Genomic DNA, 23,568 nt, shown 5'->3' with positions numbered 1-23,568 from the left:
CATTGAATAGACTTATTTCAGACTAGTGTCCTTCAAAGTGAATTGTTTTCATAATGCTTTTGTTATTAAGCTGGAGCTGGATTCCAATCAGAGGAAACATTTCTTCCATAGTATGTTAGTCATGGTTCCACTGCAGACAACAGAATCTGTTGCAGTCATTTAAAAAAGACAATTATTGCAGGGATTTAAAGACATTTCAGAATAATGGAAAGACCTGTAGGAGCAGGCACTAAGTGAGCTACCAGAGACAGTTCCGAGAGCCACCCTACACATCTGCTGCCACATAGCTCCTGGCTTGAGAACCTAGGGCTCTGGTGCCACATCTGACAGCTTCAGCATCTCTGACCTGACTGGACCCCAGAATCTCCATCATGGCTGCTGCAGAACAGCCAAAGGGCCTCTCCCACCATTTTCTTCAGAAGTCTCACAGCCCATGCATCGTTCCTTTACTCTCAGAGTCATAGTGTTTGAATTTGTTCATCAGAAGTTCAGCCATTTTTAGACCTGCCAGCTACAGGGAATTCGGGGATATGTAGTTTTCAACCTTCTAACCTGTAATGTGTAGGAAGTAATGCTAGAGAGGAGTAAATAGTCATGGTTGAGTTAATTGGCAGTACCTGCTGTACAAGCAGATGTTTTCTTCTTAGGAAAAGATTAAGATGGTTGCTTTCCTGAATGCTGAAGTTCCTTTTTGTTAACCATGGACTCACTTCTTTTCAGTCCACAGTCTCTAGAACTTTCTTCTTTCCTTTTGTTGCACTGGGTTTGGGATCTTGAACAGCTGAACTCTCTCATATTCTAACTATGGGTGCTTCTAACTGTTTCAGGATGTGCAGCTGAAAACTCCTGGCGTTGTGTTTCTGGGCCTATCAAAGTAGAATCGAGTTTGTTGTTTGTTTGTTTATTTGTGTATTTACTGAACAAACAAGGACGTAGTACTTCATACATTCCTGGCTGTATTCCAGGTGTTTTCCATACTTTAGTTTATGTGTTTCTTATGAATATGAAATGGGTCCTCTATTGTAATAATACTGTGCTTTGGCCATGTCTTGAGAGTCAGTAATTGATTTTTCAGAGAGTGGGCCTTGAGTTGGTCAGGAAAATCTGCAGAGCAGATCATCCACTAGAACTATTCTGTGAGCTTATATTTTCTCCCTACCTGGGGTTATAAAGGCATTCTAAGCCAGAAACTGGGTTCTTCACTTTTGGTATCTCTTCTTCCCCTTTCCCAGCAGACTGTGCTGATATCAGGTTCCTAAAAATAGTTTGACTCATTGTATAATCATTCAAATTTTTCGAACTTTTATTGAGCATCTAATGTATTACGTTTATTGAAGGATACAATGCTTAATATATATGTAGACCCTGTCAGAAAGGAGCTCACAGTTTAGTGGAGAGACAGCTCAGTAACCTGTAATTAAAACACAATGGGGGCTGGACCTGGTGGCTCACGCCTGTAATCCCAGCACTTTGGAAGGCCGAGAAGGGTGGATCATTTGCAGTCAGGAGTTCGAGACCAGCCTGGCCAACGTGGTGAAACCCCATCTCTACTAAAAATACAAAAATTAGTTGGGCGTGGTGGTGCACGCCTGTAATTCCAGCTTCTTGGGAGCTGAAGCAGGAGAATCGCTTGAACTCAGGAGGTGGAGGTTGCAGTGAGCCGAGATCATGCCACTGCACTCCAGCCTGGTGACAGAGCGAGACTCCATCTCAAAAATAAAATAAAATAAAATAAGCTGGGCGCGGTGGCTCACGCCTGTAATCCCAGCACTTTGAGAGGCTGAGGCGAGAGGATCACAAGGTCAGGAGATCGAGACCATCTTGGCTAACACGGTGAAACCACATCTCTACTAAAAATACAAAAAAAAAAAAAAAAGCCGGGCGTAGTGGCGGGCGCCTGTAGTCCCAGCTACTCAGGCAGCTGAGGCAGAAGAATGGTGTGACCCCGGGAGGCAGAGCTTGCAGTGAGCTGAGATCACACCCCTGCACTCCAGCCTGGGCGACAGAGCGAGACTCTGTCTCAAAATAAAATAACATAAAGTAAAAAAATAAAAAGCACAGTGGGATAAGTTGCTTTGATACAGGTAACCATAGTGGCATATTATGAGAGCATAGGCAAGGGACACTGAGTCCAGGCTGAATGGATGGATTAGGAAAGGCTTCCTGGGAGAAGGCTTGCCTGAGCTAAGACCTGAAAGGTAGGTCCTCATTCACATGATGCTTCAGTGATGGTTTTTCCAGATAGAGGGAGCAAAGTGTGGGAGGCCCAGCTACATGAATGTGGGGCTGTGGGGTCAGAGCAGTCAATGCAGTTGTAATGTGGGATGGTGGGGGCAGTGAAGGTTAGGTAGGACAGGGGGACAGGGCCATTTTATGAAGAACTGCATGAGTCTCACTGAGAAGTTTCTCTGAAATGCTAAGGGGAGCACATAAAGAATATTAAGTGGGGGAAATAACATGATCAATTATGCTCTTAAAAATATTACTTTGGTGCTGTGTAGGGGGCATGGAATGGAAGGAATAAGGCCAAATGGGTAGAAGTGAGTAGAGAACAGTCTGCAGAATTGAAGTAGGTCTAGCATATAGTACAGGGAGGAAAACGATTTTGCAGTAGCTCCAAGACTTTCCTGGATATCAAAGCCTAATTGATGTGCTGTGATTGAGTATATGAAGCAGCATATACTAGATGCTCAATAAAATTTCTTGAAATATTTGAATGATTATACAATGGGTCAAATCATTTTTTAAAAAGTTTTATTTATTTTTATTTTTTTGAGACAAAGTCTTGCTCTGTTACCTAGGTTGGAGTGCAGTGGCATGATCTCGGTTCACTGCAACCTCCACCTCCCAGGTTCAAGTGATTTTCATATCTCAGCCTCCCGAGTAGCTGGGATTGTAAGTATGCACCAGCACTCCCAGCTAATTTTTGTATTTTTAGTAGAGACGGGGTTTCACCATGTTGGCCAGGCTGGTCTCGAGCTCCTGGCCTCAAGCTATCCACCCACCTCAGCTTTCCAAAGTGCTGGGATTATAGGCGTGAGCCACTGCGCCTGACCTTAAATCATTTTTAAGGCTCATCCATGGCCTTTCTTAGACTCTGCTTCATTTGTAGATGTAAACTTCTGAGCTGATAGCAAGCTATCTACAAATGCCATCAACAGGCATAATAAAACAGTGCTCCTGACCCATCTCACTAGGAGATAAACAGTGGAACTATTCAGCAGGTCATGGACTGATTACAAAAAAAATCCAAAAAGACTCCAAAAACAGTGGGGCCAGGGATCTGGATTGAGGAACTAGCAGACTGAGCTAACTGATGTGGCGACAGGGTGAATTTCTCTCATTCACTTAGGGCGTCTTGGTGAGTGCCTTGGCACTTGGCTTGGTACCTTACATTTTAGTCTATTGACCAGGCCTCAGTAGCTATGCATTTGTGTTGTTTTCAGCTGGAGAATAGTCCTCAATTTTCTGGGGAATGCAAGAGAAAGCACAGAACCAGAATTTTAGCCATCCCTTGTGATAACAACACAGTACTCCAGCTAAGCGGCTGAGAGTGAGTTGTGATCTGGCAAGGTTTAAGGGCGATGAGAATTCAAGGCTAGAAGGAGGAAAGATTTACTCAGTGGTGAGTTGCTAGGGCAAGTCCTCACTTGCCAGGCATTTTTTCTTGTAACTTTCTTCCCTAGTGACATAGGGGTGTGAGAAGGGGGGACCACCCCCTCTGCATGGGTGGGTGACAAGCACTTTCTTAGTATTTCTTTCCTTTAGCCTGGAAAATAACTGTCTTTCCCATTTTCTGAAAGGAATCTTAGACATCGTGCTAGTGGAGCCCTTCATTTTACACACAAGGAAATTCAAGTCCAGATAGTTAAGTGACTTTTCCAAGCTTAAACAGGGGGAGAAATGTGACAAGTACTAGATGGCCTGATTTTTTGGCTCCCTTCCTGCTCCCTGCCATTTGAAAGGCTTACTGAATGTTGGGTATATAGGAGACAGATTTAAGTCAAGGTTCTTGCTCTCGGAGAACTCCATTTTTCCCTCCAGAGAGAAAATACATGAATAAAAGTAATATAATAAATATGCGATAATAAAAGTTCTAGAATTGAGATGTGGATGACAGAGAAGGGAGTGCAATGAGGTCCACCTGGGAGCTGCAGGGATGGGAAAGCTTCACTTCTGCACTGTTTGAATTGTACTATTTAGTGAGTGTTTTGTGCATGTCACTGGGCTGGCTTTGTGGTTATGGAGCATTAATGAGGTGCACTCTGGGTTGGAGATTGTCTAGTCAAATAGTTTTGTGGGCCAAAGGGGTGGGAAGGGCAGAGAGTCCAGGTACAGGGACAAGTATGAGTAGAAACATCTCAGAAAAGGGTTTCCTCCTTGGCATCAGACAGGCCTAGGTTAGAAACCCAGTTCTGCCCCTTACTAGATTTGGACAAATAATTTGCTTTCTCTGACCTCCAGTTAACTCAGTAACACAGAGATAAAAAACAGAACTACTTAAAAAAGAAAAAAGAAGAATAAAGGAAAAATGAGCTTCAGGCCAGGCGCAGTGGCTTATGCCTGTAATCCCAGCATTTTTGGAGGCTGAGGCTGGTGGATCACTTGAGGTCAGGAGTTTGAGACCAGCCTGGACAATGTGGTGAAACCCCGTCTCTACTAAAACTACTAAAATTAGCCAGGTATGGTGGTATGTACCTGTAGTCCCAGCTACTTGGGAGACTGAGGCATGAGAATCACTTGAGCCTGGGAGGCAGATGTTGCAGTGAGCTGAGGTTGTGCCACTGCACTCCAGCCTGGGCAACAGAGTGAGAGTGTTTCAAATAAAAAGAACTTCAAATTGCTGACAGAAAAAAAACCCAAAAAAACCCCAAAAACAAAAAACCCAAAACTTATTTATTTCAACTACATGACATTCTGAAATAAGTGAAATATGGAGACAGTGAAAAGATCACTGTTTGCCAGGGATTGAGGGGGGGCAGGGTCAGGGTAGGAGGGATGAAGAGGTAGAGTACAGAGGATTTTTAGGGCAGTGAAACTATTCCGTATGATATGAAAATGGTGGATATGTGTTTTTATACATTTGTCCAAACCCATAGAATATGCAACATCAAGAGTGAACCCTAATGTAAACTATGGACTTTGGGTAACAATGATGAATCAGTGTAGGTTCACCAATTGGAACAAATATATTATTGTGGTGGGGGATGCTGATGGAGAGGGGTTAAGGGGTCTATGGGAATTCTCTGTACATTGTGCTTAATTCTTCTGTGAACTGAAAAGTCTGTAAAAGATAAGGTCTATTAAGCAAATGAACCACTTTAAAGATGGTTATGAGGTTGTAATTAGAAAACACATACTCGAATGTTCATCAGTGATTGTATGGGAAGAAAGGACAGGTCTGTCAGGTTCCTGGGCATATGAAGTTGAGTTGCAGCACTGTTACCCCTCTCACTTTGCAGTGGATTTTTAGTGTCTTCATTGTAGGGTGTGGTGGTCTTGGTGCTGGGGGTGTTCCCATTTAGACTTTGAGCTCCTCATGGTGCCTAGAGTAGAACTCCATTGTGGGTAGGAAAAGCGGCAGTTACAAACACTAGGCCCAGACCCTTTCCTTTGTTAAGAAACGAAAAAGTGTTTTGCCAGGAAGGTAGAGTTACTATTTAAGAAACCCAGAACGATTGTGTCTCTCAGAGTCCTTAGTATTGCCTGATAGCAGAATGCAAGCCTCGGAATAAACAACCGCATTTGTTAACTTGTTCAGTGAATTCCGAAGTCTGGGTGCTCAGAGCTTTGAACGGTGAACAGGAGGATGACTGCTCTGTTGGTGAGTGTTAGGTAGCAGCTTCAGAGTGTGTGCCCTCCCTGGCTGGGAATGGTACGGGGTGGGCTGAGATGTTAAGGATTCTGTGAGTTTATGAACATTCAGCTGTAGGAAGGCTTCATCAGTTGTGCAGATCTGTCCCCAGGCTGGTAGTATCACATCATCTGGAAGCTTGTTAGAAAGGCAGACCCCACGCCCCTCTCTTGATTGACTGCATCAGAATCTGCATTTTAGCAAGTAGGTGGCTTGCGTCCACCTTGAGGTTGGATGTGGGTGACTTCTCCTTGGAGTACAGCCTCCAAGCTTCCATGGAGAAGCCTGCCTAGTTCTGCCTGGCTGGGATTTAGCCCCAGTTTATATCTGACCCCCTTAGAGTCCCAAAGAAGAGACTCCTAATTGACTAATAACCATGGAGTCAAGAAAGAAAATGGGGAAAGGGACAGAACATGATGTTGTTCCTGATTTCAGGCTTTCATGTTTGCCTTGAAATGTGTGACTGAGCTCAGAGTCTATAAAGCTTTTGCTTCGAGAAGCAGTGAGTCAGTATTTTTCTTACCCAAATCATTAAACATCATCTTGACCTTTTCATTGGCCCAGCTTTTCTGTGTGGTCATTTCCCTTAGGTAACTTTTTTAAATGGGGAAGAATAGACATGAGAGAGACATTTTTATTGCCTTTAAATGAATGTTTTTTGTAATAATTAGCGGTGAAAGGCCATGCGTAATTTTTGTTGATGGGATTTTACCAGCAGAGTTTTCAGGAGTCCTGAACTTCCTGGTGGAACAGAAAGTCTTAGATGTTTTGTCATATTATATCCTTTTTTCCCCCTAAAAAATTAAACTTGGAGAAGTTTTGAGGCATAGGTAAGCTTGGGGTCATGAATTCTAAATGTAATTCTAAGTGTTCAAAAATGTTATATTTAAAAAGCTCAAATGTTGTTTTTTCTTTTTTGAGTTTGTGTTAAAAAAAAAAAAGTCTCGGCTTTCAGTGTCTTTTTAGCTATATCCCTGTTATAAAAGTGGTATTTTACTAACATGGCCTCATCACATGACCTTTGAACTTGTTTACCTTTAGTTAATTGAGTCTCAACTAACTTGGAAATCTCTAGATGGGGAAATAAACTGTGGATCAGGGATCAGGAGCCAGGTTAAAGCTTTGAGTTCTCTGCTGTGCTGCCTGGCTGTGTGTTGGTGGGCATGTCCCAGACTCTGGTGTAGTCATCTCTAAATGGAAGCAATTCAACTAGATACATGATTTCCAGCAGGGGACAGGGGCTTTAGGAGCAGATCATGTATCAGGATCTGGGGTGTGGAGAGCATGTGTAATTTGAGAATGCACGGTATTGTATTTCCTTATTTGAAGAAATGGGAAAACTTTTTTAAAATGAGTGGCACAAAGTAAAGCATGATACAGTCTTGGCTGGTGGTTTACAAGGGATGGGAAGCACATGGGTCTAGCAGTGAGTAGTGGGTACTGCTGTTTAGTGAGTACTGTGTGCTGTTATAAACTTTTAATATACATATGCTCTTATTTAAGCCTCAAAAATCCCTGTAAGTTAAGTACTATTGTTGTATGAAGAAACAGAACAGAAAGGTTAAGGATCATGTTCAAGGTCATCACAGCAAGTGTGAGTAGATCTGGGCTCTAGACCCAAACCAAGCCTCCAGTCTTAGCTACCTTGCACTCATAGTCTGTTATGAATCAAGATCAATTTTATGTGTATCTTACCTTCTGCAAAAAAAAGTTTTATTTGTGTGTAACTGGTATGACATTACCCCACCATCTTAGGTACACCAAAAAAATCACACTTTTCTTCAAATCCAATTAAGAGAGACTTCAAGTTCTACTTGTGGAGATTGGTGAGGGGTTCAATATCAGTAGTCATTGCAGGAGTCCTTTTCCAGGCACACGTTTTGGTTAGAAAATTCTGAGACCTCAAATCCCCCTCCATCCTGTGTGCATCTCTCCATGCTCCTCTTGGCCTCTGTGGTCCTTTCTGGGGCTCCTGAGGCCATGACTTGGAGGTGCTGGTTTCTAAGCATCCACATGTCCACTCTTTTCAGAGGTTTCTACCTACTCCTGCTGGGGAGCTTCATACATGTGGAACCTGGTACCGATGCAGACACAGAATGCCACATGGACACAGAGCTTCTTGGGGGGAAGGGAAGTGTACCTTTCATTCCTTTATTATAAATTTATATGAAATTAGTTAATTTCTCTGACAAATTATTCTGTCTGTAAATGGTAACAAGACTCAGAATGACTGACTTTAAGCCATATTATTAGTGTCCAATTTACATTTCTCTTCTTAGTGAAAACATCTAGTTGTCTAAACTGGGACAGCCTCAATTCATTACTTGTGCTATCCCTGTGACCTTGGGTAAATGAATTGAGTTCTTTAAGTCTCTGTTTCATCTTTTGCAAAATGGAAATAATAATAGTATCTATACTATAGAGGGCTCTGGGAGATCAGCTATAACAAAGACACTGAGTTGTAGAAAGTCCAAGGTGCATTTGGGGAATGGCAATAGCAATGATTCTGTTAGGTTGATGCAAAAGTAATTGCAGTTTTTGCCATTAACTAATAGCAAGCTGGAGGGGAGTGTACAGGTGGATGGGGAAAGGCTAGAAGTGTGTAAAGCCTGTACAGAGTTTGGACTCACACTGACCTTTCCAGTTTTATTAACTGGAGTTTGTGTTCTGACTCAGACGTGTACTGAAATCCCTCTGATAAACTCCTATTTTGTCCTATTTAGGATGCGACCGACTTTGAGTGGAGCTTCTGGATGGAATGGGGCAAGCAGTGGCTGGTGTGGCTTCTCCTTGGCCACATGGTAGTGTCTCAAATGGCCACACTGCTGGCAAGAAAGGTATGATTATTTGTGTTGTTACCTTTTAAGTGTGTTTTTCCTTTGCTGCTTGTAAAGAAAGAGTCCAAGCTAGGAATCAGAAGACATGAATATTAGCATTGGGAGCCTGGAAAAAATGATAAAGTTGTTAACGATCAATATAACATTTAAGATAAAAGTTCATAGTTCATATCCTGCACTTACTTTCTCCAACTTATTTTCAGACATTGAATATAAAGGTTGTAGAGTAAAACTAACCATGGAGGGTGGTGGTGGTCTTTAAGTTCACTTCCGATCAATTTATCAAAAAGTTGCCTGTTGTTGAGAATCTAGACGAGTCCAAATTCAGAAGAAAATTGATGATTTACTTAAGAAGTGGGAATAATTTTAATGTCCAGTAGTTTATGCTGCTGTCGCTGTTTTAGATGGGAAGTCCAGTAGCATTTTGCTCTTGCCTTGGTCTGGCTTAGATAATGAAAGATTCTTCAAAGTGGTTATTTGAAAACTACTTTTATATGAGGCAGGATTGAGACCCTCTTCACAGGTCTAGCTAGCAAGGGACCTGGTATACTGCCAGGGGGATCTTTCTGTCACCTGGAGGCCAGGGTGTTGATCAGAGGCCTCTGATAAATGCTTCTTGCTTGCTATAGATTCCTGGTGGAGGAAAAAGTCTGTGCTTGGAAATTTACTGAGTAAAAACAAGACACAACCAATACCTGATTTGGCATTCAACCTAGGAAAAATGTTTGGATTCTCAGAGGTTCCCGGAGGTGATAAAACTGAAGTAGAAGAGAAACAGAAACCTCTGGAGATTGAGACCAGAAAGTGAGATATAGAAACAGGATGCCTTGTGGTTAGAGATGTGCACCTAACTTGAGTCAGTTTCTGACTCTTTACTGAAAATCGGTGCTTCCTGGGCATTGCTTCTAACCCTGGAAGATAGGAAATCCCAACAGCATATTAACTTCCTCTTAAATATGATATTGATTATTTTTTTGTACTCAAGTGGCTGCTGAACTGGCAAAAATCCAAAATATTAAACGTTGTCAGATCTGAATATATTTTAAAATTTCATATAACTTTGTGAGCAGACCTAATAATAATTTTTTTTGTTCCTAAGCTAGTAATAAATATATCTACCTCAGCCCTCGTTAATGGTTTTCTTTTCTCCCACAAATTTCTGTTTAGTTTTTTTTCCCCAAGAATTCAAAATTTCTGGAAATTTAACATTTTAATTTGTAACAAAGTTTTCCCACTCATGTGTAAATGACTTATTACCATAAGTCTTAGTTTTCCTATATGTAAAATGAATAGCTTCATACTGTTTTTTCTTTACCTCTGTGAGGGGAAGATGATGTACTTCGAGGATTGTACTAAGTTAATTGTGTAGTGGAAGAGTGCTAGACATTGTATTACTCATGTTTGGTCGTTAGTTTGGTCACTGATTAGCTTTCTAACCTGAGCAAAGGTTTTCACTGCATCTTCATTTATGGTCTTAGTGAATTTTTGTTGCTTAAAATACATAAAACTGAGTAATTTTATAAGAAAATGAACTTATTTAGTAATTTATGAAGAAAAGGAATTTACAAGTTATGGAGGCTGGGAAGTCCAAGGTTGAGGAGCCACATCTGGTGAGGGCCTTCTTGCTGGCGTCTCTGCAGTCCTGAGGCCATGCAGGAGATCAGGTGGTGAGCGTGATAGCTCAGGTATCTTTTCCTCTTCTTATAAAGCTTCCAGTCCCACTCCCATGATAACTCATTAATTCATGATATGGTTTGGCTCTGTGTCCTTACCCAAATCTCATGTCAAATTGCAATCCCCACGTCTTGGAGGAGGAGCCTGGTGGGAGGTGACTGAATCATGGGGGCAGACTTCCCGCTTACTGTTCTCATGATAGAGTTCGTATGAGATCTGGTTGTTTGAAAGTCTAGCACTCCCCGCTTTGCTCATTCTCTCTTCTGCTCTGCCGTGGTAAGATGTGCTTGCTTCCCCTTTGCCTTCTGCCATGATGGTAGGCATTCCAGTCATGCTTCCTGAGGCATTCCAGTCATGCTTCCTGTTAAGTCTGTGGAAGTGTGAGTTAATTAAACGTCTTCTTCATAAATTACCCAGTCTCAGGTAGTTCTTTGTAGCAGTGTGTAAACAGACTAATACAACCTATGAATGAATGAATCCATTAATGAAGGCAGAGCCCTCATGATCCAATTGCTTCTTAAAGGCTGTACCTCACAATATTGCCACACTGGGGATTAAATTTCAGCACCAGCTTTGGAGGGGACAAACATTCAAAACATAGCAGTTGTCCTCTGCAAGATAGGATCAATAATATAGTATCAGTTTTTTTAATCCCTTTAAAATATGATGAACTTCATTTGTTAGACATTTCATCCTTAAAAGTAAAGATGAAACATGGAAAAGTGGGACAAAGAGAAAGCATAAAAGAAATGGTTGAAATAAGTTTAAATATGTCAGTCATTACAATCAACATAAGTGGATTCTCAAAAAAGAGGAAGATTGTCAGACTAGATGAAAAAAAGAAAGAGAAATAAGGGAAAACAAAAACCAAAACGGAGCTCAGAGAGGCTTTTCTTAGCTGGATATCCTTAAAACAGAAGGACACATAATTTGAAAGTAAAAGTATGAAAAGATGTTCCAGGCAAATATTAAACCCCCTCTCCCTCTGACAAACTACTGATGCAGTTTTATTAATAGCGGCAAAGAGCATTACTGGTGACAAAGAGGGCTGCTGTTGAATAACAAACAGTTCATTTCTTATTAGGAAGACATTAAAACTCTAAGTTTATTTGCTTCAAAATATATAAAACAAAAAGTGATCATAAACATAAAGATAGATAGGTCTATTATTGTAGGGAGATTTTTTTCATGTTTTTTTATTTCAATAGTTTTTGGAGTACGGGTGGTTTTTGGTTACATGGATAAATTCTTCAGTGGTGATTTATGAAATTTTAGTGTACCTGTCACCCAAGCAGTGTATACTGTAGCCAATATGTAGTCTTTTATTCCTCACCCCCACAACCTTTCCCTCCGGAGCCCCAAAGTCCATTATACATTCTTATGCCTTTGTGTCTTCATAGCTTAGCTCCCCCTTATAAATGAGAACATATGATATTTGGTTTTCCATTTCTGACTTACTTCACTTAGAACAATGGCCTTCAGCTCCAACCAAGTTGCTGCAAAAGACATTATTTCTTTCCTCTTTATGACTGAGTAGTATTCCATGGTGTATATATACCACATTTTCTTTATCCACTCGTTGGTTGATGGGCACTTAGATTGGTTCCATATCTTTGCAAGTGCAAATTGTGCTGCCATAAACATGCAGGTGCGTGTGCCTTTTTCATACAATGACTTCTCTTCCTTTGGGTAGATACCCAGTAGTGGGATTGCTGGATCAAATGGTAGTTCTACTTTTAGTTCCTTAAGGAATTCCCATACTGTTTTCTATAGTGGTTGTACTAATTTACACCTCTGCCAGTAGTGTGAAAGTGTTCCCTTTTTATCACATTTACAGCAATATCTATTTTTTGGACTTTTAATTATGGATTAATAAGTAATTACGGAAATTAAGTTGAAAAGCAATAAAAACAAGATCTACTTTTGTCAAACTAGAAAGTATACATATGCTTACCTCATAATAATTTTCAATATGAATTAAGAAGTTAAAATGAAAATCAAAAGTATTAAACTTTTAGAAAATATGACATAGAATATTGATGCCGGCACAGAGAGTTTTTTTTATACAAGATACAAAAAGTGCAAATTATAGAGGAAAACACTGATAAATTTACATTAAAATTGAAAACTTTTTATCTAATGACACAATAGAAAAGTGGAAAGGCAAGTCACTACTGGAGAAGTAATTTGCAAACTGACAAAGGATTGGCATATGAAATAAAGAAATTTCGTAAAAACGACAATCACTCAATAGAAAAATGGTATAAGATATGAAGAGGAATTTGTAGAAGAGGAAACATAAATGACCAATAAACATATGAAAAAATGTTAAATTCATTAGTAATCAAACAAATGCATCTTAAAACTACAATAAGATATCATTTTATGCTTTCTAGTTTGGCAAAAACAAAACAAAAATCCCCTGATGATATCAGCGTTAGCTGCCTGAACTCATCCAGAAAGGGTGTTGAATATATATTGGTATAACTACTTAGTAACACATTATATAGTAAAGCCAGAGGAGGGCCTACCCTACGGCCACCAGCACTGTGTGATTTTTTTTTTTTCCTTTACAGACAGGACCTCATTGTGCTACCCAGGCTGGAGTGCAGTGGTGTAATCATGGCTTACTGTAACCTCGAACTCCTGGGCTTAAGCAATCCCCCTTCCTCAGCTCCTGAGTAGCTTGGACTACAGGCTGTGACACCACACCTGGCTAATTTAAAAAACTTTTTGTAGAGACGAGATCTCACTATATTGCCCAGACTGGTCTTGAACTCCTGGCCTCAAGTGATCCTCCCATTTCACCCTCCCAAAGTGCTGGGATTACGGGCATGAGCTAGTGCACCTGGCCAGATATTTCGTATATTTTTAACTGAACACATGAAAGAATGAAATGATGGGCAGAAGGAAAGGTGGAGTTGCCCTGGGGACACTGTGTTTTCATCTCTCCCCCCATGTCTCTAGGCCATGTGCATCAGGACCCACATGGCCTCCTCTGATGGGTCTCCTTTGCCTCTCACCCTTGTTCTTGTTCCTCCTGTTCGCTTCCTGTAGATCAGTGTTTCTTAAATTTTTTTCAGTATTGTCCCTGAGGCACCTTTCGAGATAATTTTTTCCCTGATCATCTCTCCTCCTCTGTGAAATTTGAGTACTACAGATATCCTGTATATATCTCTTTATTTAGTGTGCGTATGCATAAGGAGTAAGGTTTTCTTGCCCCCAATAACCAACAAGTAACCTAAAACTTAGACAAAATATAGTACTAATCTTCTACAAATGTTCAATTATTAAAAAACAATAGAGATGGAGTCTTGCTGGTCTCAAACTCCTAGCTTCAAGCGACCCTCCCACCTCTGCTTTACGAAGTGCTGGGATTATGGGCGTGAGCCACCATGCCCAGTCATCACTAATTTTAATTTCCATTTTATCCTTACGTCTAGCCTACAAAATCTGCCCCACCCCACCTCGTTTGAAGGAGATACAACCCTTGTTGAGAACGCATGATTGAGATTAATTACCTGTTCCTGATTAGATGCCCCTCCCTCTTTCCAAACCTCCTCCACGTTCAGCTCCTGTTTTGCACCTGACACTATCAGAAATCCAGCTATATTAGGATATAGATGTTCCATCATTTACTTTGCTTGTACCTTTGAGTTCTTCTCCTCTTGTGGGAGGCAGTATTTGGTGTGGTTAAGAGCACTAGGGTCAATCCCTGCATTGCCACTCTCAAACTGTGTAACCTTAAGCAAGTTCCTGAATATCTCCAAGGCTGTTTCCACAGTTGTGCAAGTGGCATGGCACTGCTGGCTTCGTGGAGTTGTGGAGAGGGGCTGATAAGCAAACGTTTTTCAAGGGTATGCTTGCACATTAGGACAGTCCAATAGATGGTGTCTGCTGCTGTCATCTGCTGGCATTTGCTCCTGAGAGCAGTTTATGGTATTCAAGAATGGAGGGGACCATCTTGAGATTCCAAAATCCTCAAGGGCATAGGCCGTGTCTAGCATCCGTAGCAATGTTCCCATGCTGATGGTCTTTTCAAGCTTGTCTTGGGTCCTGGGGGAAAGGATTGAGAAACACAGCCCCTTCTCTTGGGGAGTCACAGTTGAGTGGGAAGTTAGGAAAGCAAATACTGCTCACTGTTCTGTACCTGATGTGGTTGGCTGGGCACGCTATGGTGGGAGAAGGTGTGGGCCTCACCTGCCTTTCTGGTGTCAGGCCAGGCCTCCGAGAAGGTGGCTTTTGAGCTGTGGCTTCAAGGAAATGGAGTTCACTTGTTTCAGCTTCCTGCATCTTGTTACCAGGCAGGGCTGGACAGGTGGACTAGTCTTTTTCTCTGCAGAGCACATCTTATCCAATGTCCGTAGGAGGTGTTCTTTTGCATTTTTCTTGGAATGAGGCAGAGTGAGCACTGAGTCATCTCCCTCTGTATGTGCCTCTGTCATCCTCTGGGTGACCGCAGGTTTGATTTGTGAGACAGCTGGTGGGCCGGGTTCGGCCTGTGGCTGGGGCACAGTGCTTTCTTTGTCTGAGTTTGCTTGGCCCTTACATAAGTATGAACCACAGCGTTGGCCTCATTAGCACTCTGCTTTCACCACCTGGACTAAGTGTTCCAGATGGCCTTAATTCGGGTAGTTGTTTTTGGTACTTATTCAGGGTGGAAGATTTAGGCTGCAGTTGTCCTTTTTTTTTTTCTCCCCATTCTCTGAAGCATCCTAAACTATAGGCAATACTATGCAGGGACAGGCTTTAGCAATTCTTGCTGCTATAGCCTTAAGCCCTGAAAGATTCTAGCCTTCTCCTTTATCTAATATCTAATCTCATCTCTTGCTTGGCTCGCTGCACCTCCTCCCACGGAGAGGTGGCAGGTTATTTTTATTTTCAAAAGCATGATCTATCTTTTTTTTTTTTTTGCTATGGTAAGATATAAAACTTTCCACTGAGTTCCTTGGCTCAGTTAAACACCCTTTCCCTGGATAAGGCTCTCTCTTTGGGTTTTGGTGAGACTTCATCAGGAGCCAGTGGCCCTGGAGGGAAGGCTGAATCACGGCTCTGAGCTTTGGCTGTGTGTGTGTTATGATTGGATTGGATGTCGCGGGTCAGACAGTTGCCTCCTTTCATGAATGCCAACTGTGGCCTCACCACCACCTGAGACATTGTGTTCTCTGCCCTCAGAACCAAAAAATACCCCCATGTGAACTTACTGAGAAGACTGACCTGGTGTAGGGCTGAGGGTGGGTGCTGTTGCTAACCACACAGCTGGGTTCTCACTGTGCCTCTGATGGGGAGAACCCACATCATTAGCTATTGGCTGATGGGCTGAGCTCATCAGGCGCAGGATATGAAAGGGCTGAGAAGCCTGACCCATGGTGCTGAGTGAGATGAGTTAACCGACCTCTGGAAGGCTGCAGGGAGCAGGGCTTTTTTCCAGGACATTCCCAAATCCATGCACCGAATAGAAATATCATGTGCTAATGGTTCTCCTGGAATCAGCCCCTTTCTACCTCCATCAGTGCATGTCTAAGGAGAGATAAAATTCCTTTTGTGTGGGCCTGCTGGCCTTTACTCCCAGGAAAAAGCAGGCTAGAATGCAGTTTTTCAGACTCAGGGATGGGTGGGTTGTATCTTTCTGTTTGGGGAGATTGTATATAAATATATATGTATATATAAGACATATATATTTCAGTAGAGCTGCTGTTGATTATGTAGTATGTAATAAATTATGTCATACATAAGAATATTGATTGATTCCCATTCTTATTTCCCAAATAATGCTCCCATTGAGTGGTTTCTTGGCAGATGTGCAAAAAGAATAGGCAGGGACATCCGATAATGTTGCCAACAGGAATTCTGACCAAGGCTGTACACTTTCATTCCTCCCTACAGAGGTAAACTCTAAGGAGGGAACCCACTCAGGCACATCCTATTATCACTTGGCACCCTTGGCACAGAATGAGCTGAAGTAGAAACAGATGGTGTGAGAAGGGGCATTGTCTGGCAGTTTTTCCTGACTCCTTATGAAGAAGGTTTTAAGAGTATGGATTTCAAAAGAAAGAGCAAATCTGTAGTCTTTTCTTAGGGTCACTGATTCCATCCTTGGAGCTCTGCCAGCTCAACTGGTTATTCTCCCGGGAGACTCTGCTGGGGTGATGGATAGAAGGCTCTATAGCAGGTATCCACTTTCCTGGATTGGTACCTGTGCCCCATCAGTTGTTAACTATTGGAGATTTCCCCCAACAGAAGTACAGTTGAGAGATGCTGTGAGTGGCAAACAGGTAATAGGCGGTGAGATGTGAAATGTCTCTTCCATTCTACCTACATACGCAAAACAGCCTTTGTTTATAAAGGGTTAAGTAGGACACGTAGAGACTTTGGAAGACAGTAGGTTTTCACATTAGTGGATTCCAAAGCCCACATTTTAGTACTATTTTCTTGTTTCTTCTTAGTCATGATCACAAGGTTAAATCCCAAGACTTGGGAAGGCGTATCCATCTACCCAGCTATCCATCCATGCAACTATTCTCTCCGTCCTTCCATCCAGTAGTTATGAAACACTTGATATATGCTGGGCACTGTGCCAGATTCTGGGCTCACATTACTGTAATCTAAACAAAGCAGGAGTTTAGCCTGTTAAAGGAGACTATCAAGTAGAGTCAGACCCCATTTTGAGAGTGGTTCAGTGTAGACCCAGGGAGCAGAGGGGAAGGATGCCTGCTTAAGTCAATCAGGGTTAGTAAGATCTATGTCTCATCAGAGAGGCCATAGCGTTCTCAGTCTGGCTTTGTCTCCACTGCTACATAAATAGGGTACACTTCCTTATTTTTCATCAGACTTTTAAACATTTTCCCTCTTCCCTGCTTTCTGTTCATCTTCTATTAGAAATGGAAGAACCTGGAATAAAGAGCATTAAGGGAGGGTCAGAGTAGTTCCAGTGGGGCTGTCATCCTGTGCTCCAGCAAACCCATCTCAAGCTTCAGGTCACTCATGCTTTGATACCTTTTAAAAGAGCATGATAAATTCAAATTAAAACCACAACAAGATGTCATTACACACTTACCAGAATGGCTCAGATAGAACATAGTAACAGCACCAAATGCTGGCAAAGATGTGAATAAACTGGATCACACATGCATTGCTGGCAGGAAAGTATAATGCTACAGCCATGCTGGAAAATGTTTTATAGTTTATTATAGAACTAAATATGCAACTACCTTGCACCCCAGCAAGTGTGATCTTGGGCATTTATCCCAGAGAAATGAAAACTTATTTTTACACAAAAATCTATACATGTATATTTGCATAAGTTTTATTTGTAATAGCCCCAAAATGGAAACAGCCTAGACAGCCTCCAGTAGGTAAATGGCTAACAAGCTGTGGTATATCCACATCATAGAACACTACTCAGTGATGAAAAGGAGGAAACCATTGATACAGCAACTTGAAGGAATCTGCAGGAAATTACGCTGAGTGAAAAAAGCCAATCTTTGAAATGGAGAAGAGGTTATTGGTTGTCAGGATTAGGGATGGGGGTGATCAGAGGAGTGGGAAGGAGGTAAATGTGGCATAAAATGGCAACATGAGGAATCCTTGTGGTGATGGAGCTGTTGTGCATTTTTACTGTGGTAGATACCAAACCTATACATGTGATAAAATTGTATACAACTAAACACACACATAAATGAATACAAGTGAAACTAGGGAAATCTGAATAAGTTTGGTGCATTGCAGCAACATCAATATCCTGGTTGTGATATTTGTGGTTTTAAACGATGTGCCATAGGAAGAAACCGGGTAAAGTGTACAAGGGATGTCTCCTGTATGTATATGTGAATACAACTATCTCAATAAAAATCTGAGAACATTATATAAAAGTTGTATGCAATTGGAATCTAAATTTATACATCAGAAACATCACAATCCAACATTAAGGCCATGTTTTACTTATACACTTGATGTGATCAATGTGATTCTTTGTGTCTTCTTTCAAGTAACAAGTAATTCCCAATCACATTCATGATTTGAACCTTGTAATTTAAATGAATCGGGCTATTTTGGTGTTTAGGTGTGTTTTCAAACTTGAGTTTGACGTACAGTACATGTATGACCAAATCTTGCATGTCTGCTCTTATTACCTTTAGAACTTGGGAAAAAAAAGTCTGAAAGCCTTTCTAGTGATGAGTCAGAAGTGTTGTTTTGGAACAAAATGCAACACATTTCATTTTTTTATTTTTGAAAAGTTAAAAAAAATTCTGGCCTGGTTGATGTCAGATGTCAGAGGCTTAATACTGATAGTTAAGCATTTTTACTTAAGAGAGAAAAAAGGTCGATAAACACATACACACATTTGGAGTAGAGATGGATGGGACAGGGCTATCCTTAGGCCTTTGCTTATGAAACTGGCCTTTGAAATGCTTAGAAAAAGCTCTTCTGCTGCCCAGAGGAGCAGGCCATCCATGCTGCTGCTCACCCTGCTGGGCCATGCCACCCTTTAATCCTGGAACCCTCCTCATAGTGCTTGAGATCTAGGTATGTGCATGGGAAGGATCGTGGTTGGGCAGCTGTGCCCTAAGGGCTACATCTATAATGGGGACGGCCCTGCCATGATGCCAGTTGGATTGCAAGGCATGGGAGGCTGATTCTGCTCTAGCAGGATTTTGTTTACTTGTTTGTTACTTATTTTGAGATGGAGTTTCACTCTTGTCTCCCAGGCTGGAGTGCAATGGCGCAATCTTGGCTCACTGTAACCTCTGCCTCCCGGGTTCAAGTGATTCTCCTCTTGCAGGATTTTAATGGTGTTTTGGGGATAGGATTCATTCCAATGGCATTTTTATAGACAAAGTATGAAAATCAACATTGTAGTGGGATTCTAATCTATACAACAGTTTTGTGTAGGTGATTCTTTTTGCGTTATTCACATCTTTTCGTGGCCTATACATCATGAATGTATATAGTAGAGTTGCTTGTACCTGGGGAGAATCAGTGCATAATACTAAGATGGGTAGAGAACATGAGGCTCATGTGAGAGCGTGTCCTGTGATGTCTTAGACCAGTATTAAGTGTCGTCTGCCTGTACTGTTTGGCAGTAGGGAAACAGTGGGGGATGAATATGGGACAAATTTGTCTGCCTCAAGGTGGCTTTGGAGACCACTGTTAAATTCATCATAGAGTCTCTCCAGTAAATGGGGTTTGCACAGCACTGTGAAGTATTTCCTGAAGGTTCTTTCAGCATTTTCCAAGTTGAAGCAGCTTCAGACTGTGGTAAGTTCCCAGATGAATCCTAGCAAACAGGCTTTTTCCGAAGGGATCAAATAGCACTTAATAAAAACATAACTGTGTCTGTGTATGTAGCCACACATGCACGAAAAAGAATTCCATTGGTAAATGCTGTAGGTCATGTTGGAAAAGAACCTCCTTTTTTTCATTTGTTAAAACTACTTCTTCAAATAGTCTTTGGCGACGTATTCCTTATAATTGGACTCTGCCCAGAGGTGAGGGTTTGAAGCAAATTTATGTGGCTGTTTTCTGTGGGTAGTAGGATGGAAAAATAGTAAAAATGAACTTCACATTTCTCTGGTTTTCCTGGAACTTAAAAATGGCTGACCTAGTCTCATATTTAAAATGTTCTCTCTTAAACTAGAGTATAGGTTTGGGAAAGAATAGTAGGTAGGCAATATTTTGAAAGTGTTAGCATCAAAGCATGGGATTTGCAATTTATACTCCACACCTGTCTTGCCCTGAAAAGTCTTTGGCTCCACAAGAAGACTTAAATTCAGGCACTTCTCACTTTTCAATTCGGTGTGTTCCTGGGATCCACATTTTAAAATGCATACCTGTGAGACATCACATTTCCCTATGGGAATAACAACCGTATTTGTAGAGTCCTTCCTATGTATACACCCCATGAAGGAGATGCTGTTATTATTCCAGTTTTGTTTTGTTTTGTTTTTGAGATGGAGTCTTGCTCTGTTGCCTAGGCTGGAGTGCAATGGTGCGATCTCAGCTCACAGCAACCTCCGCCTACCAGGTTCCAGGGATTCTTCTGCCTCAGCCTCCTGGGTAGTTGGGATTGCAGTCACCTACCATACCTGGCTAATTTTTGTATTTTTAGTAGAGATGGGGTTTATGCCATGTTGGTCAGGCTGGTCTCAAACTCCTGACCTTGGGTGATGCGCCTGTCTTGGCCTCCCAAAGTGCTGGGATATTCCAGTTTTATATATGAAGAAATTAATCCACAGAGATGGAGTCATTTACCTCAGGTAACACAGGTAGTTATGAGACACAAGCATTTCGATTTAGGCAGTTAGACTTCAAAGCTTGAATCATTAAACCACAATGATATCTTGCGTCTCAAAGTTAAAAACATTATAGTTTTTAAATAAGGATTTCCCCATCAGATCTGACCAAAGTTATATCATGAAGCAAAGACATGTTAATTCATCTACTTATTCAATGTGATAACTATAAATTACCTGATGATTAGATAAAAATCTGTGATTCTCCTAAAATGGGAATAAATGTATCAATCAGGTAGACTATGCAAAGTCCGCAGTAGCTCATAAAGCAGGTAAGACGCAATTTTTCTATGACATAAATTTGACTAATCAATATGCAAAAAAATCAAAAATGGAAAAATCCCTACATATTTAAAATCTCTGGCTTAGACTTTGGAAAGTCTTTTGTGGTTTGGATGATCCAGTTTTCTTAAGAAGTCTTCCTAGAAATGTGTACTAATAATTCCTCTCGCCTTCACTTCTGAAGGATGGTGTATGTAGGATGTGGTCCAGTTGGCAGTTTTCCAGCTGTCTTCTGGCTTCCATTGTGTCTGTTGAAAAGTCAATCCAATATCTTACTGTTTTGTGACCCAGGGGTCTGGGTGGCTTTGGTTGAAGGCAGGAGAGTGGTTACTTGCTTCTGGGTGGAGCTGTTGGGACTCTGGGGGTTCATGTGGAAAGTCCCTCTGAATCTTGTTTGTTTTGTACCAAAATTCCCAGGGCAGTGATAATTAGAGTTTCTTTATTGGGTAATTAAACGTGATCCTCTTACATGTAGAACTTTCAATATCAATTCCATGAGCTCACTTCTCTTTCTTTTCCTCCCTCTCCTTTCTCTCCCTGTCTCTCTCTGGTTGGGCCCCACCCTGTCTGCAGCACAGACCCTGGATTCTCATGCTCTATGGGATGTGGGCCTGCTGGTGTGTGCTGGGGACCCCTGGCGTGGCCATGGTTTTGCTCCATACCACCATCTCTTTCTGCGTGGCCCAGTTCCGGTCTCAGCTCCTGTCGTGGCTCTGTTCTCTCCTCCTGCTCTCCACACTGAGGCTGCAGGGTGTGGAGGAAGTTAAGGTAAGTGTCTTCCTGTTACCATCGGGAATCCAGAGAAGGCCCCTTTGGCTTTGCCTTGATCCCAGTAGACACCTTGATTTTCAGATGAGATGATTGTAGAACTGTGGTAGGGCTCCCCATAGTGGCCATACAGGGTTGCTACATGTGAACCCTAGTGGTGCATTCTGCAGTCCTATCATTCCTGGCTGTGTTTTAGCCCAGGGCTGGCCCTGTACCATCTCTCAGAGTCTGGGGAGGCATGTGGAGTGCCAGATGTCACAGGGCCAGAGGGCCAGGAACAAAGAGAGAAGAAACAAACAGATGATTTACTAAAAATCATCTGGAGAGTGCCCTACAATTTATAGGGAATGTACACATCACTCAACTCATCTGATGGCCACAATGGCCCTGTGGTGGTAAGTCAGGTCTTTTTCTTCTTCCTAGTTGATTGAACAGATTCATTTATTCATTTATTGAGATGGAGTGCTCTGTCACCCAGGCTGAAGTGCAGTGGTGCGATCTTGGTTCACTGCAACCTCCGCCTCCTGGGTTCAAGCGATTCTCATGCCTCAGTCAACCGAGTAGCTGGGACTACAGGTACCTGCCACCATACCCAGTTAATTTTTGTATTTTTAGTAGACACGGGGTTTCACCATGTTGGCCAGGCTGGCCTGAAACTCCTGGCTTCATGTGATCTGCCCGTCTTGGCCTCCCAAAGTGCTGGGATTATAGGTGTGAGCCATTGTGCCTGGTCAGGAACAGATTTATTATCTACTCATGTGACCTAGTGGAAGCTCTTTCAATTTAGATAGTGAAAACAAAGGGTTATCTCCAAAGGGCCCAGACCAAGCTTTCATTTTAGTAAGCCCAGAGGCATTTTGACAGACTCAGTCACCTATGGGTTGTTTGTGCTAATAGAGGAGGACACTGTGCTCAAACCACACTTCTTTATAGCTTTTGTTTACATTAGTAAAATCTTCTTTTATAGGCACTTACCTTTTAGCTTTATTTCTTTCTTAGTCACAATAACAGTGCATTTTTATTTTATGATTGCACATCAGACTTGGCCCAGAGGATGGTGGATGACAGAGGGACTGCTGTCCGAGTTGAGTTTGCTGTGCCTTGCTGAGGCGATTGCACCTATCAGCAAATTCTTCTTGCACTGCATTTTCTGATTTCTGTTGTGTGTTCTCTGATCATCTCCTGGGCAGTGGCTAGCATCTCCTGGACAGCTCCGGACTATCTGGTTCTGTCTTTGGTAACTGGAATAACCTAGCCCTGCTTGTGCAAATGAAGCTTAGGCCCCTCAGGTTATCTCAGGCCCACTCAGACTGTGTGAGGTTCCTTCTCTCACTTGTCTGTTGAATGCACCCTTTACATGTGCAAGTTGGAGCTGCCAAGGTCTGTGGCTGCAGGGGAGAAAAGGGAGAGTCTATGTGGTACTCTCAACCATCCAAAAGTGGGAGCTTTCTTTTAAGGTAGAAATGCATGGCAAGAAGAACATAAGTCCAAGGTCCCAGCTCCAGGGTCTGGTCCTGGGCACTTGGCTTCAGAGCCCTTCACCTTCAGGTTCAGTCGACTCTGAGAATAGCCAGCCTGAGACATGCACAGCTTGGAAAACACTGGGGGTCATGTGCCTAGGGCAGGACCATTGATGTTTCCCACCTTCATCGACCTTCTCCTTCCTAGAATATCCAACACTGCCTAACTGGCAGGAGCTGTTTTTTTGAGTCAGGCCAATCTGCTTACCTTTCCCTTTACACATTTACATATGTTTACACTGTCTATTGGAGCCAACCTTCCCATCATCCCTGTCCACCTGATTCTCTTTCAAAGTACAGCTTAGACCTCAGTCTCTAAAGGTAAGTAATAAAAGAGGGCC

General features: G+C 42.0%; 1 protein-coding gene across 8 annotated transcripts in view; it reads left to right on the top strand.

Moving 5' to 3' along the window:
- HHAT (hedgehog acyltransferase) overlaps nucleotides 1-23,568 on the top strand; it is a 345,552-nt gene that overhangs the window by 54,433 nt on the left and 267,551 nt on the right. For 6 of the 8 annotated variants that reach the window (XM_025389780.1, XM_025389730.1, XM_025389761.1 and 3 more), the window contains 2 exons: nucleotides 8,578-8,691; nucleotides 21,513-21,707. In XM_025389780.1, the coding sequence (XP_025245565.1) occupies nucleotides 8,608-8,691; nucleotides 21,513-21,707 (279 nt within the window). In that variant the 5' untranslated portion in view covers nucleotides 8,578-8,607. The remainder of the gene's footprint in view (nucleotides 1-8,577; nucleotides 8,692-21,512; nucleotides 21,708-23,568) is intronic. The other 2 variants (XM_025389801.1, XM_025389791.1) reach the window with 1 other exon arrangement.

Source organism: Theropithecus gelada, chromosome 1 (genome assembly GCF_003255815.1).
Source record: "Theropithecus gelada isolate Dixy chromosome 1, Tgel_1.0, whole genome shotgun sequence".
Lineage (NCBI taxonomy): Eukaryota > Metazoa > Chordata > Mammalia > Primates > Cercopithecidae > Theropithecus > Theropithecus gelada.
The sequence above is the reverse complement of the archived record's forward strand: the minus strand, read 5'-3'. Positions and strand labels throughout refer to the sequence as shown.